General features: G+C 39.1%; 1 protein-coding gene across 42 annotated transcripts in view; it reads left to right on the plus strand.

The window, feature by feature from the left end:
- Positions 1-14,101, plus strand: part of RBFOX1 (RNA binding fox-1 homolog 1) — a 1,167,310-nt gene that overhangs the window by 986,756 nt on the left and 166,453 nt on the right. The window contains exon 1 of one of the 42 annotated variants that reach the window (XM_038151495.1): positions 1-62. This exon is cut by the window's left edge and continues 990 nt beyond it. The exons of the other annotated variants lie outside the window; for them this stretch is intronic. Coding sequence (XP_038007423.1) covers positions 1-62 — 62 coding nt within the window. The remainder of the gene's footprint in view (positions 63-14,101) is intronic. 42 annotated transcript variants of the gene reach the window in all.

Raw genomic sequence — 14,101 nt, forward strand, 5'->3', positions numbered from 1 at the left:
TCAGTTACTCTTTGTTGGGAATTCTTACCTTGCTGTGGAAGGGCCTGTTTTGTCCCTGGAAGGTAGTTTATAATGTTGTTAATGCTGTTTCCAGTTCAAGTTCGAGATGTGTGGAAGACTTCGGGGCAGAGCTTTTTTGTTTGGCTTATTTATTTTTCATTGCCTCTGAGATTATCAGTGCATTAGTGGAAGGAATTGGCATTGATTGATTGCTGCGCCCTAATTGTGTTTTATCCCTTTTCTCTATATGAATGTTGGTGGCAACAAGTCTTGATGTGCATGAACACTTTGGCTTACAGTGCAACAAAAGCATTGCAACTGCTGTGGCTTGCTCTTAGCAGAGACTCAGTGATAATCCATTTTATTTCTCAAGAACTGTTTTTGATTTTACTCTAACACCTCCTTTCTATGGCTGAAACACATTTAAGCCTGTAAACAGTAACTGTGTTTGTGAGTCAGGTTTCATTTTGACATTTGCATGTGCTACCCATTTCCATCTACTCTCGGTGAGCAATAGCCTGATGTGCCTGGATCAAGTAATGCCTTACTTTGAACAATCTCTTATGCTGTACTTCTTTTGCAGCACGGTTAAATATTCATTTATTTTGTTCTTTTGGATGCTGAAGGATTAGGTATTGTAAAACAATAGTAGGAAAAGTAATTTTTGATTGGGCAGTTGAGCTCATCGCTTTGCAACTCAGACTGCAGAGGGAGAATAAACTTTGTAATCTCAAAAATGGTAGCATTTATTGGGCATGTTGATTTTTAGACCCCTACAATTACAGATCTGTCAGGTGTTACAGAGCCAGTGCTTGTGGTTTTTATTGAACGTTATAATCTAATGGACGGTTATAATACATTAAAAATTGAAGTCAATATCAATAAGATTGTCTCCAAATTAAATAGCAGGTGTTTGCGTTGTTCATTTTATTTGTATTTTTTACTACAGGTAAGAGTAGCTGGGAATAAAAAAAATCGACAGGTAATAACTGTGTAGGAACTGCTGGAAAATATGTTCTGGGTAGAATCTCCTCCACTGTTCAGAGGTGGAACAGTGTTGCAATAGTACGGCATTTTCTTCTCATTGCTGCTGACAGATTTGTTCTAATGCTGCCTCCAAACCATACAAGCCTCAGCTTATCTCAGCTTGCAGTCACAATGTTGACACACATATATCATAATCTCAGTCATCTGAAGTTGTACAGTGTAGGTGAAGGCAAATTCGGTATTTCGCAGCCATCATTTATTTTATTATCTCTATCCTTAACTGTTCCATCTGTGCTAATCATACCTTTTGTGGTCAGAAGCGATTCCTTATCTCTGTAGGTCGGTGCTTATGAAGTGTCCAGGCTTCTAAAGACTACTGTTAGTAATTCCTAAAGCTCTCAGAGAAGTGATTAGGGAGTCATGATTGCTCACAAATTGAGTCTTTTTTCTGCTTGACACTGATCCTGTGATAGTCTCCCCACTTAATCCTCACCAGCAATTTGCCTATAGTTGCAGCTAACAGGAGGTGATTAGAGGGGAGTTGCCCACTGCCTTTTTACTTCTGTTGTAGTGGCACGTCAGACAGAGGCTACTGAATCAAAGCTGTTTTCCTATTAACTCAACACCTCCTAATGCATTAGAGCCACTTTTATCTAATCGCAGTGTGCAGCTTCCAGCGCTATTTTAATGCGACTCGGGATTCCTTTTAAAACACCGCAGTGAGCATTTTTAATATTAGAGAACAAAAAAAACAAAAAGCAGAATACCTAAAGATAAAAGCAAAATAATGACACTAACAGGTCTCATCTTTTATCAGCACATGCCTGTAACCCCGATTAAATCACAGACAATTGTCGCTCTGCATCAATAGACAAGCAGACTCCACTTTCCCTAAACATTACTTTAATTGCAAGCCTGCTGACAGGTAACTGATGTCATACTTTTGAAGTGATAATGGCATGCATTTACAAGTGAGAACTGCAGCAGTGAAATGGAGAGTTAACTTTTCCAAGTGGTATTTACAAGAAGGAGAATATGAAAGGCCTCAGTGCAAGTTTCTAAATATTTACTACTTATTATTTTGACCCCTTTCTAAAACGTATCGAGGATTAGATTCGGGTTAATTATTTCCTTGGCATGATGCAAAATCTTCACCCTGAAGCCTACATTCTCGGCTATTATAAGTTTTGTTTTAAAAGATGCACTGTTTTATACTTTGCTGCTCCATTGACAGAGGTGTTGATTATTTTATATTGTTCCAAAGACACTATAGGAATGGATTTTAAAAGACTTCTGTAGTAGCATACAATATGAAAAACGTCCAACTGCTCTAATTTAAAGTTCCTTATCTCCTTTCTATTCTTGAGGTTTACTATGCTGGTGGTAAAGGTGTGTTTCAGGAAGACCTTAATGAATATTTTTTATTTATGTGCTTTAGAGAACATAATGTGAGCAAGTTATTTTAGCATGCATTAACAATTTGAAGTGGACTGCTAAAATATAGGAAAACACACACTGATTGCATGTGGGCTCAGGCTCAGCCAGCTCATCCCATTAAGAGACACAGGCACCTCAAAAATACCTCCTGTAATGACAACTAATGATCTAATTTGATCCTGCAGGACAAGAAGAAACAAAACTGGACAAAGTTTTCTGTTTTCAGGCTGTTGAGAGATAATTTCCTATGCAGTGCACACATATAGACAAATAAATGGAATAAATCCTGGAATTGTAAAATGTGTCCATTTCTGAATGTGCCACAGGTCTGTCGTGTATGTTGGTATGACTTGAGACACGCTTTCTGCCAAAACAATAAACATTGCTTTGCTCTGTGGGTTTGTTTTTTGTTTGGTGTTGTTTGTTTGTTTAGGTTTTGGGGTTTTTTTGAGAGAAATACAAAGTATGGGAAAATCCTAGTGCCAGAGTTTTGCGTCTGTTTTCATTTGGCTGCCCAAAGCAGACAGGGCAGGAACAAAGCCTGAACCAGGTCACTGCAGAATTCCTGCTCTTTATTTTTCCTTTCACATATTACTGCTGTCCTGCTGGAGCTGTCAGCTACCTAGAAAAAAACTTTCCCATTATGAGGTGTGCTAGTCCAAAAATTCCCACCTTGTGTAAAATCCTTTGCAATGGGGTTGGATCCATGAGGGAATCCTACACCTAACTGAATTCTGTTGCAGACCCCATTTTGCAGGGAACATTTTGTTGAGGAACCCTGTTATTCTTTGGTTGTTGCACTTTGTCTTCAATTATACATTGCGTTTCTCATTTTTAATATGGCTGCAAAAATGTATCCCATAATTTTTTATAAGGGAGTAATAACACCTATCATAACACCAATCATTTGTCTTCTCTTGGAAATGGAAGACATGAATAGACTGTTTTCTTTTGTACACTAATTTGTGGTTTTTCTTTATGTGGCAAATACTGCACATTAAAAATATCACAAATTCAATTATATAGAAGCTGATGAGCTTTCTGGTATTGTAAAAACATAAGCAAAACAACAACAACAACAACAATAATAATAATAGTGGCCTCTCAGAATGATTTCTGCATTGGGTTTCATGCTTTTTGAAGGTACTGGATGCAGAACCATAGAAAATTGATGTAGCTTCTTTGGCTACACGTCCCTGAGAACTGGCAGGGCATCTGTCTGTAGGACTGCTGAATGTCCAGCTCTTTAAAGTCATTTTTGTTTATTTAAGTAGATAGTGTGCTTTAGTTGTAGGGTGAAATACTGCCAATTCATTATTTTTAGGGACACTGAAAAATAACCTTTGTTTCCTGTTGTTTTGTGTCATTTTTGTTGAAAACTGTTGATTTTTCTGAGGTGCTGTGGAGGTAGCTGGAATTGTAGATTTGCACAGTTATGCAGGCAAAACCTATTTTTGGTTGTTAGCTAGTAAATGTGATAGGGGAAAGCATGTATTTTTGAAACTTAAAGATTTATCCAAAAAGTAGATTTCTATGTCATATCAACAGACTTTGTAACTTTGTTCAACTTCTTTCCATCTTTTCTGTTTTTAGAAAGCTTGAGGTAAGGGGCAGTTGTGGCAGAGAAGTAGAACAGTGCTTAATTGGGGATTGCAGAAGTTTGCAAAGTCTGCATAGATATGGAAGGGTACACAATTGCTGCCCTGAAGGAGCCAGACTCTTAATGATGGGTAAAGGTGGGAGAAAAAAAATAGTGTGAGATGGATGAAATCTGAATGGATTCAGATTTCATTATATTAACAGCTTCCAGTTTTCCCAAAGATTAATTATGAATTTGGCCATTGCAGGGTTTTGTTCTCTCATCCTCAAAGTCCTACCTCGAGTCCTACAAATGCCCTGTTGCCTCTAATGCAGCACAGGGTTTCTCCTGGGGGAGTGCTGTGGGTATCCCACATTCTGCCTGGGGCTGGAAGTGGGTTTTACTTCCAGGGAAGTGCTCAGGACACCTGGTGAGTCTGCCAGGATGAAAACTGTGTGCACAGCCTCCTGTGCCCAGGCTCTGGAAGGAAAACCCAGGTGTGCCCAGGGACAAGGAGTGCAGGAATCTCAGGGGCATGTGCCCTGAGCCCACAGCCAAGCCCAGCTCTGTTTCCAGCCACAGCCCCCCTGAGCTGAGGCATTGGTGTGCAGGACCTTTTCCTTCTCCTGCAGGGACCCCTCTTAGATGTTCTTCCAAGTGCACTTCCTTGCCTCACGATGGCTGGTTCAATACCATGGGGATGTCCTGCTTTCACAGTCTGTGGTTTTAGGAAAAAAAAAAAAAAAGAGAAAACTTGTAAATGGGAGGGGGTTGGGGGAACTCTGCTTTGGCAATTTCCACAGCAATAAATTCGGTTTGGTCTCTGAGAGTAAAATTGAATTGTATTGCAGTGAAGTATGGTGTGTAATGCAGACATGGAACATCAGACAGTGACCTTTGGTGTTACTAGTGTTCCTTTCTCCTTTGGAGGCCAGGCTTTAGTGTATCTAAGGATACCTGGTTGGCAGGTAGTTTTAGAGTTTCATTTCTAAGAAAAGGCCTTTAAAAATTGCAGTGCAATGAGCAGTGCTGTTACTGGGGCCCAGACTGTCCTTCAGTGAAGTCAGGCCCGTAATGTTCATGCTAGCCCAGTTTCAGGGATGAGGAGGCAGGGCAGGCTCCAGTGGTTCCATAAGTGATATGACTGAGCAACTAAGACTGGTATTTTGACTGCTCTTGTGGTACTTTATTATAAACTCCTAGAGAACTTCCACTTTTTTTTTTGAGCATGTATTAAAAATTAAAAGCCCAAAGCATTCCTAGCACTTCTGCTGTTTGCACTCTCCAGAGGACAATCAGTAAAAGGCTGATAGAATCATCTTCCTCTTTGTACCTCCCATTAGTCTCTTGGCTGCTTCTGCTGGAGAGTGGAAAAATGTGGCTGCATCCTCACCAACATCCCAGGGGAAATAAGGGAACTCTGCAAGGGATGGGGAACTCCTGCCCTTCCTTGCACCTGTGTGAGTGCTTGTGCAGCTGCTCACTGAACCAGTCAGGAAACTTATCTGGGTGCAGCTGACCAGTTTGCTGCAGGTTAATTTGGCCAGAGTCAAATCCCCAGCCTTGTTCACCCCTGTCCCTGTGCGGGTTTGGGGGGTACCTGTGGGAGAGGCCCCTGGGGGCCAGGAGCAGCTGCAGGACTGGCACCACTTTTGGGAAGAGCCCCTCCTGCAAGCTCCTCGCTGAGTCATGGCAATATTAGAGAAAGGAAAGAGGGAAAAGCAGTAAAAAAACCCCAAAATTAACTGGGTATATTCAAGAAGGTTTTTGTGTTCCCTCTGACCATACATAATATTTAAAAATGCTCATTTATTTATATTCAAATCAGGACAGCTCAGAGCTGCATTTGGAGCTTTGCATGTCCTGTGTAGGACATTGTGAGTCCTTTCTTAATTAAACAGCAAATATGTGTTTGGACAGTGGCTGATGCTATGGAAATGGAGTCTCAACCTTGAAGATTTCTTCTCCCGCTATTAGCATAAGAATTGCTTATAGTAGAATGCATTACAGCTTTATTTCTAAACGTCTGAAGTTGTGTTTCTCTGTTGTGTTTTCTTTTTCCTCAATAACATAAAGGTTTACCTTTTTTTTTTTCCTTTTTTTTTCCTTTTTTTCCTTTTTTTTTTTAATTTAACATGTCAGGATACAGAATTTTCACATTGTTTTATTCTTTCTTTTTGTTCCTGAAATTATCTATGGGTAGCTTACAGAAGTTGGTATATACAAAAACAAAACAAAATCCTATGTAAGCAAGCAATATTGACAGTCTAAGGCAGAAGTTATTCTGATGACTGATTGACTCCAGAAATTATTCAAGTTTATGAAAAAACTTCTAAAGAATGTCAAGGATATTTTTCATATTTTAATTTCATGGTATGGCTTAAAAACTACATAGAATTTATGGCCTTTTTTTTTTTGTTGTTGGGAAGTAGTTCTTTGGTATAAAATTCTAGCAACCCCATTGCTAATATTTGAGAGCATTTATTTTGTTCTTGGGTAAGTTATTCTTCTTCAGGAGCAAAGGCCAAGTAATAAGTAGATGAGAGATAATGTGCCTTTTGCTAAGATTTTATCTCAATCCTCTGCAGAGAGATGTTGATGTAAACTGTAAGATGGAATATCTGCACTACATCTGGAAGTTTTTTTTTCTTTTAAAATGTGTAACTGTTTATCAACTTCAGCCCCTCTGTTCCTTGCAAAGTTATTTCTGTAAAAGTATCTGAATGTTTTTATGACTTTTTCTGTATATGTAAGATGCAGAGTTCACTAATAACAAACTTGTCCTGTCTGACAATCCCTGACAGGCAGACACATGACATGTTGGCTCTTTAGTGTTTTAGAGAGAAGGAGAAAACATATATTTACTAAAATAAAAAGTCCCAAACAAACTGTGTTGTTAAGGAGGGATTACCTTAGGAAGAACTGGTTTAAAAACCCAAAAAATTTGTACAGTCAGCATGGCTCTGCTAATAATTCTGTTCCCAGACACATCAAGACCTCAATTTCCTCACAGCAGTGAGTCTATTTCCTCACAGCAATAGAAAACGCCAGACTGTACTGGGATATCCAAGTGGAAGATAATCACCTCTGAAAATGCTTGTCTTGTCTTTAATACCTTGGAAAAAATGACTTGGTTTCACTGATTCTAATATTATATATGCTTCTTTCTGTAGAGCACCAAAAGGTTTTGGTTTGCTCCCATTTGCATCAGTTTTGGTCCTTTCCTGAGATTTTTTCGGGACAGTATTGAGATTGTGCTAACTTTTAGAGATTGAAGTGTGAAAACTACAGGCAAAGATTATTCTGTCTCATCTTTTGAAGGTTAGCTAAAGATGGCAGAATTTTGGGGCTGTAATTTGGACAACTGTAAGACTGATAGAATTTTTGCTTCTTTGATGGGTTTGATAGCAGTGTCTTGAATAGTCAGCCCCGTGAGAAATGTGTTGGTCCAAACCAAAATAAATTTGGTTTGCAAACAGGCCCTGTACATTCTTTGCAGAACTGGTGTAAAACGTGCCCAATGGAGGATATTTCAAGTAGAGGAGTAGTCATGTTTATAACTTTCTGTTCCTCAGTGTTTCCACCCTAGACCTGCAGGATTATCAATGTAATATGTCGTGTAAGTGTTAAAATGGGCAATGAAGTGAAGATGTGCAGTTCAGAAAAAAAAAACCAAAACCGAAAACAACAACAAACCCAACCCTTTTATTGGATCTGTGCAGTGTGTCAGGAAGAGGCTCTTGGCTGTCTGCCATCCCCACTGCTCTGGTACCTGGCTGACACTCAGTCTGGGAAAGAGACTCTCAGGGGGCTCTGGGGGAACACCCACAGGAGGCTGTGTGGCTCAGGAGTGAGTGTACCTGGAACACAAATAGCTCTTTCCATTCCTGTGCTGGAACCACCACTGCTGCTTGTTCTGGATCACAAACCCAGGATCCACTGCAGAGACACAGCAACGGAGCCCTCTGCTCCCAGCTGCTTTTCTGGGCGCTTTCCTTCAGGTTCTTCCAACATTCCAAAACTTCCGATAAAACCAAGAAGGGTTACTGAATGTACAGCGTACTTGCTCATCTTGGGACATCTGCAAACTGAACAGAGTAGGAGGCTAGAAAGTTCTTTTTGAGGATTATCATGTATTTTTCTTTCTTTCTAGTTTCTTTGCCAATTTTACAAAGACTCGTTATGGGTGAAAAAGATGAGGAGCTCACACATAAAGCCAAGAATTTATTATTAATGTAATTGAGATCTGAAGGCTTGTCAAAAAGTTATTAATAGTACAGTTTTAATTTTTACAAAAAGGATAACAAGCTATTACGGAACAAGTCTTTAGAATAATAAAGCAGTCAAAATTGATGCCTGAGTAATTGATGCCCTCCATTCTAGCAAATGGGGACATATAAATGCTTTTTGTTGACACCTCACAGGATTGTGTCAGCAAGTCTAAATTTTTCAGAGAAATGAAAGGAACTTGGAGACATTGTTGTCACAGCACTGTGCAAGATTCTGTGCTAGTGCTGCCTCTTATTTCATAGAGAGGTCAGGCTGTAAATGCCTTCTGGAACTCAGTTCTGCCTGGTGTTCTCTTTCACCCTACAGCAGTTTAATTCGACCACTCTCACTATTGAAAGTGATGTGTGCATATTTTTAAGCATATGTCTCCAATATGGAAACTTCAGTGTTGCCTTTTCCTTCAGGTTTTACTCCTATAGCATTTTTTTCTATACCTAATAAAATCATATCAACTTTTAGTCCTTTAATCCTCTTTTTCTTTTTCCCATTGTATCCCAATATTATTGTTGATCCTTTCTGCACAGAGTTAGGAAGTTTGCAGTGTTCAGAGTTGTCTGTTGCATGAAGTCATGGCAGAAATAATCTGTATTATCACATGCTTTATTTATATTTCATCAAAACTGCTTTTCTGGGCTCAGATTTGACCATAAATGAAAAGATCTTTCCTGTTCTAGGGAGGCATGACTTAGGAATGTATAGAATTTGGAATGGACTTGTGCTACGTGTTCTGTGGCTCCTCTGCCTTGATCTCTGTTGTTCCCAGCATTTGGGTTGCAGTTAAATTTCCATTAACCAGCCAGAAGCGTCTGTGAGTTGATGCAAAAAAAGGCAAAAAAAGCAAAACTACATTATCTCAGCTGTTCATTATGGGGAATGATAGGAAGGCAAGGAAATACTAAAAGTAATAGGTAGCTATGGTGTCTGATTTGTCACAGGAGATGTCTAATTTGCTTGGTGTGGGAGTGTTTGAATTTTTCAAGTTCATGGGTTGGGAAAGCGCCTCAACACAGACTCTCCAGAAGTTTAATTATCTTATTCTGTTAGGTTAAATTACTAAACAGCTTCTTCAAAGATGCTGTTCTGTGTTTGAATAAATATAAGATGCAAAAATATGAAAATTGCTGCTGGTATGATACCCAAGTGGGATACGGTGGCTTTGTGGTGTCATATTTTGAGATGTTACTTAGAGACACACAAAAGGACACTGTCACTCTGCTATTAATGTTAAAAATTGTTGATGCTGTGTGAAGTGTGTTTTTTCTAATTAGAGGAAGGCTGTAGAGTACCATTTCCATAATCAACATGGGAACAGAAACTCAGCAAAATTTCATGTATTTGCAGTGAAACTGCTCTTCAGCAACATAAAAATGGCTTTTGTAACATAAAGGCTGTAATTAGAAAAAGTCAAATCAGTTGGAAACGATTAAAGCCAGAACAGGCTAAGCTGCCTTCTAAATATTTGTCTGGAGATTAGCCCCACTTTTACAGCCCCTGAGAAGCATCTTTGATTTACTTATAATGCTTGACGTGGCAAAGATAATCCTGCAGAAGGCAAATGAACACAAATTTAGATGTGCTGTTTGGCTCTCTTTGTTGATTTGACAGGAGGCAGCATATTGGAAGTGATGCTGGAGAAATGAGTATAGGGTCACATTAGACAAATTGCTTAACACCCTCCCACCTCTCCCCTCCCTGAGCATCATTTTAAATTCTTTAAAAAAAACCTCATTCTTTGAAGCTTTTAGGATGCACTTTGGAAGTCCACGTGGAATAATTTTCCGTGTGTCTATGAGACAGTTGATGTGAGTCTCATTGTATTTAAAATTATAGTCCTGAGATGGAACTTTCTGCTTGTTGCTTGTCTGACATCAGCTATTAAAATGCAAGTAAAGCTTGGCAGGTATAAATTTGAAGAAGAAAAGAAATTATGTAAGAATATGAGGATTATTAATATTAATGAGCTAGTTGTGGAGGAATGGTGGTTTACCCTGCAGAAGAGTTATTCTGGAAAAACAAACAAACCAGGCTTGGGGTGGTCACTTCCTTACTGACACCCCTTGGTGCACTTCCGGTAACCCAAAAGGAAAAGAGAGAGAGAGAACTATTGGGGTTGGCAAACTGGGAACATGGACTGGCCATTGCATTGGCTTGCAGATTAAATGGCTTGAGAGGGAGTAAACTAATACAAAAGCCAGCCTGTATTTTGGGATGATGATGAACCTCCACATCAGTGTTTACCCTTGATACAGGGTAAACAGTATATACCTGTGCCAGGTATAACAGCACAGAATGGTGAAAATTGTCAGGTATGTCAAGCTGAAGGATTTGGTGTGAGTTTGGGATTCAGCAGAAGTCATCTCCTTGGCGTAGATCAAGTTTATACTTTGTGTAGTTTTCCTTTCATTTATAATCTCCCCAGCATCCCAAACTTTTTGTTTAGCCGGTGAAAATATAATCAGCGTAATATATTCTCTTACTGAATTTTAAACAAGACCATTAAAACTCCTTTAACGCGCTAAAGTAAGCTTCAGAGAGGGTTTCCATTTCATCTTTGCAGAGCCGAGGCTGTAGCACTCTTTCCCTTTGCGCCACAGCGAGAGGCTGTCAATAATTCAATAGCCATGGCCTTGATGGGCCAAGGCCTAACTTAGACTTTAAACAGAGCCAAGCAGCTTGTCAAAGTGTGATGTGCTGTCAATGCCTGACTGATCTATACTGCATGAATTCTCCCTCAGCTCTTGATGTATCCCTGGGAATAAAAAGAAAGCAATTTTAGAAGTAGGCCTAGTGTGAAACACCTGTTTGTTTGGAATTTTTAATGAGGGAAAGTTGTGTTAGTAATGAAACTCAATTGTGTTTTTGCTTGGAGGACCCACACTAAATTCATCTCTAATGGCATCGGTGTGTTTTCACTTCTGTCAGGAAAAGAAGTCACGGTGTTTGCAAATATGTTAATGCCTTAGAGCAAGTTCATTTGGAGCAAGACTTAATAACTAATGACAAGTAATCCAAATGCTTAATCCAAATTACCTATTTGCATCTTTCAGTTTTATTGATATTATGCTGTTAACACTCAGTATTGCAGTAATGAAACCTTATCAGAGCTATTTGTTTTCAGATTTCCCCCCACACAGTAAGTGACATATATGATGCATTCGCATCTTTTCTAAGTGCTCTACACTGAAGTTGCTCATATTTTATGGTTTACTTGGAAGCTGAGAAATCACTTGTTTTTCTAAGAAAATAGCTGAGAAAAAAAGTAGGGCTAATGTGGCAATGAGTCGTATTCCACTCCTCTCACACTTTATAGTTAAATTTAAAAGCAGAATTATATCTAAGGGGGCTTTGAAAAGCTGTTAGATTACATAAAGTCTTCCAATATTTGTCTGAGAATCAAAAAGCTAGTGTTATTAAATGTATATTTATTTATATTTCAAAGCATTTGAATTTCAGTTGTGTTGCTAAGCTGCTTTTTTGATAAATTTTATTGGTTTTTAAAGGACAAAAGTAACATTGTTATTCTCACTCTAAATGCATTTGTATTGCCATTGTCTTCTTTACAAATTCATGTCTTATGAAGTTTCCATATCTGCAGTAGGTTTTATGAGACATGTAGGTTCGCAGCCTTCAGGTACTTTTTTAATGGAGACACAAGAGAATAATAGAAAAATAAGCATGGCCCTTTTAATGTTTTCAAAATGCTGGAAACTTGCAAAGTGGATTAGATAAAGTGGGTTGGGGTTTTTTTGGTAAAGCTTGTTTAATTTTAATTTTAAATTTAAGTAGCTTGCTCTGTAAGTTCTCATTTTTCAGAAAAGTTTATTTCACTACTTGCATTATTACATTAATGGTGTTGCAGCTTTCATCCTGTGCACAGTGAAGCAGAGGAAACTGTACAGAATGTGGTTAATAATGTTTCTGAGTAAGACTTTATTTTAATGTGTGGGTGCCTCTTACTCAAGCATGTAAATGAATTGAAGCCCCCACTGCAGACTGTTGAATGGAGAGACAGCCACTTTTTCTCTAAAAAAGCAATCAAAAAGGGGAATTGTGCTTTCCTGGTTTCTAAGCTGCTCCTTGAACTCCCCATTAAATGGTCCTACTCCCTTTTGGTGCAAGCTGAGGCTGATTTGTTTAACTCAGAGCTGAGAATTGTGTGCAGGGCTGTTGATCTTTGCCAGGGGTTTTGTTGATGCTGGGTAAGTGATGCTGTGTCTTGAGCAGCCAGAAAAGGGCCTTTGCATGAAATAAACTTCACACCCCATCAGTTTACCTGCATGTCTTGAGGTGCTGTGTGCTCATGGCACTTGACAGAGTGCAGAGTAATTATATTGGTGCAACAGTTTTCATGGCAATAATTCTTTTTGTTAGGAAAGGTTGTGCATGTCAGATTTTATAGTCTTTGACAGTTTTGGCCTGTGATCTTCCAAATAATTAATTCTTCCACATTAAGTAAATACTTTTGACTCTGGCTGCATAGTTGGACAGAAGTAAGGAAAGCAAAATAATCTTCTTTTCTAATTTTATTTTGACTTTGAAAAATACTGCAGGCCTGGATGGTGTGCTGCCGTGGGTGATGGGCTGAAGACTGTCAGTGAGATTGTTGCACACCATCATAAGCTGAGCACAGAATGAACTTGGCAAGAATAAGAAAGTATCCTGTTTGTAGTGCTGTGTATAAAGTGCAGGCAAGGTGAAAATACGTTATAGAATATTAGCACGCTTGCAGAAATGCAAATGAAAACCATTCATCTGGGATTGCAGTGGAATGAGGGGCTGCTTCTCTTGGACTGTTGGTTACATTCTTGGTTTTCTGCACAACTGGGCAAGTAGAATTTGGTTGGTTTTCAAAGTTGATCTGTGGAATTGTTGGAGCACACTTGCTATGCTGGCAGATCTTTGCTCCCCCAAATTCAGTCAGACGCTCCTCAGAAGCCTGATGCATTATCTGGGCATGTATCTGTGTCTGAACAGCTGTGCCATGCACATGGCAGCATTAAGCTCTTCTAAGACCTTTTTTAGCAAATTTGAGGGTGGATCTCCATGAGTTTTTTCCTTCTCCTGGTGCACAAATTGGCCTGTGCAGGACTCACCAGCTTTTGTTATCACAGGTCTCGAGGAGTGCAAATCCATCCTGGCAGACTTGTGCAGTTCTGTTTGTATGTGACAGAGGTTAGGAAGCTCTGCAGTCACCCTAGGATCACCAGTCTTCACAACTGTGGATAGCCATGATTTGCAAATCCTTTTGTATTTGAAACTGGGCTGCTTATTACCATACCTAAATTTAGACATCTAATTCAGAAGATATTAGCGAGGTTACCCAGCTGGTGCTCATGGCAAAAGTAACTTTTGCAAATGACAGAAAAGGTAAACAACCTCCAACCCCCTGACTTTATCTAAACAATTTTTATTATTAAGGAGAAAGGAAATGTATTCTGAGTTTTTTTCCCCTATCCTTTTTTTATTTTAAAAGATATTTTTTTTATTTGTGCCAATTTTAGCTACTAAAAGGTGCTAAAACCATCAAATGAAATACCAAATGCGCTCTCATGTGACTGAATCCTTGGATGTGTGTATCTGCTACTGTTAGCTCTGCACATCTTGATTTCTCTTTGGATTTTAGTGTCTGTTTGATAGTTACTCACAGTTCCTTTTGCTAATGTATTCAGAAGAGAATCCTCTGGGTTTCCTGATGCTGCCTTTCCACACAGAACCATCTAAGCCCTGCAAACGAACAGAACTCTCTTAGCTTTGGAGTACAGAAGGAGCTGCATTTGGTGTAGCATGAGTTTGGAAACAGCCTTGCTT

The sequence above is a fragment of the Motacilla alba genome, chromosome 14, assembly GCF_015832195.1.
Source record: "Motacilla alba alba isolate MOTALB_02 chromosome 14, Motacilla_alba_V1.0_pri, whole genome shotgun sequence".
Lineage (NCBI taxonomy): Eukaryota > Metazoa > Chordata > Aves > Passeriformes > Motacillidae > Motacilla > Motacilla alba.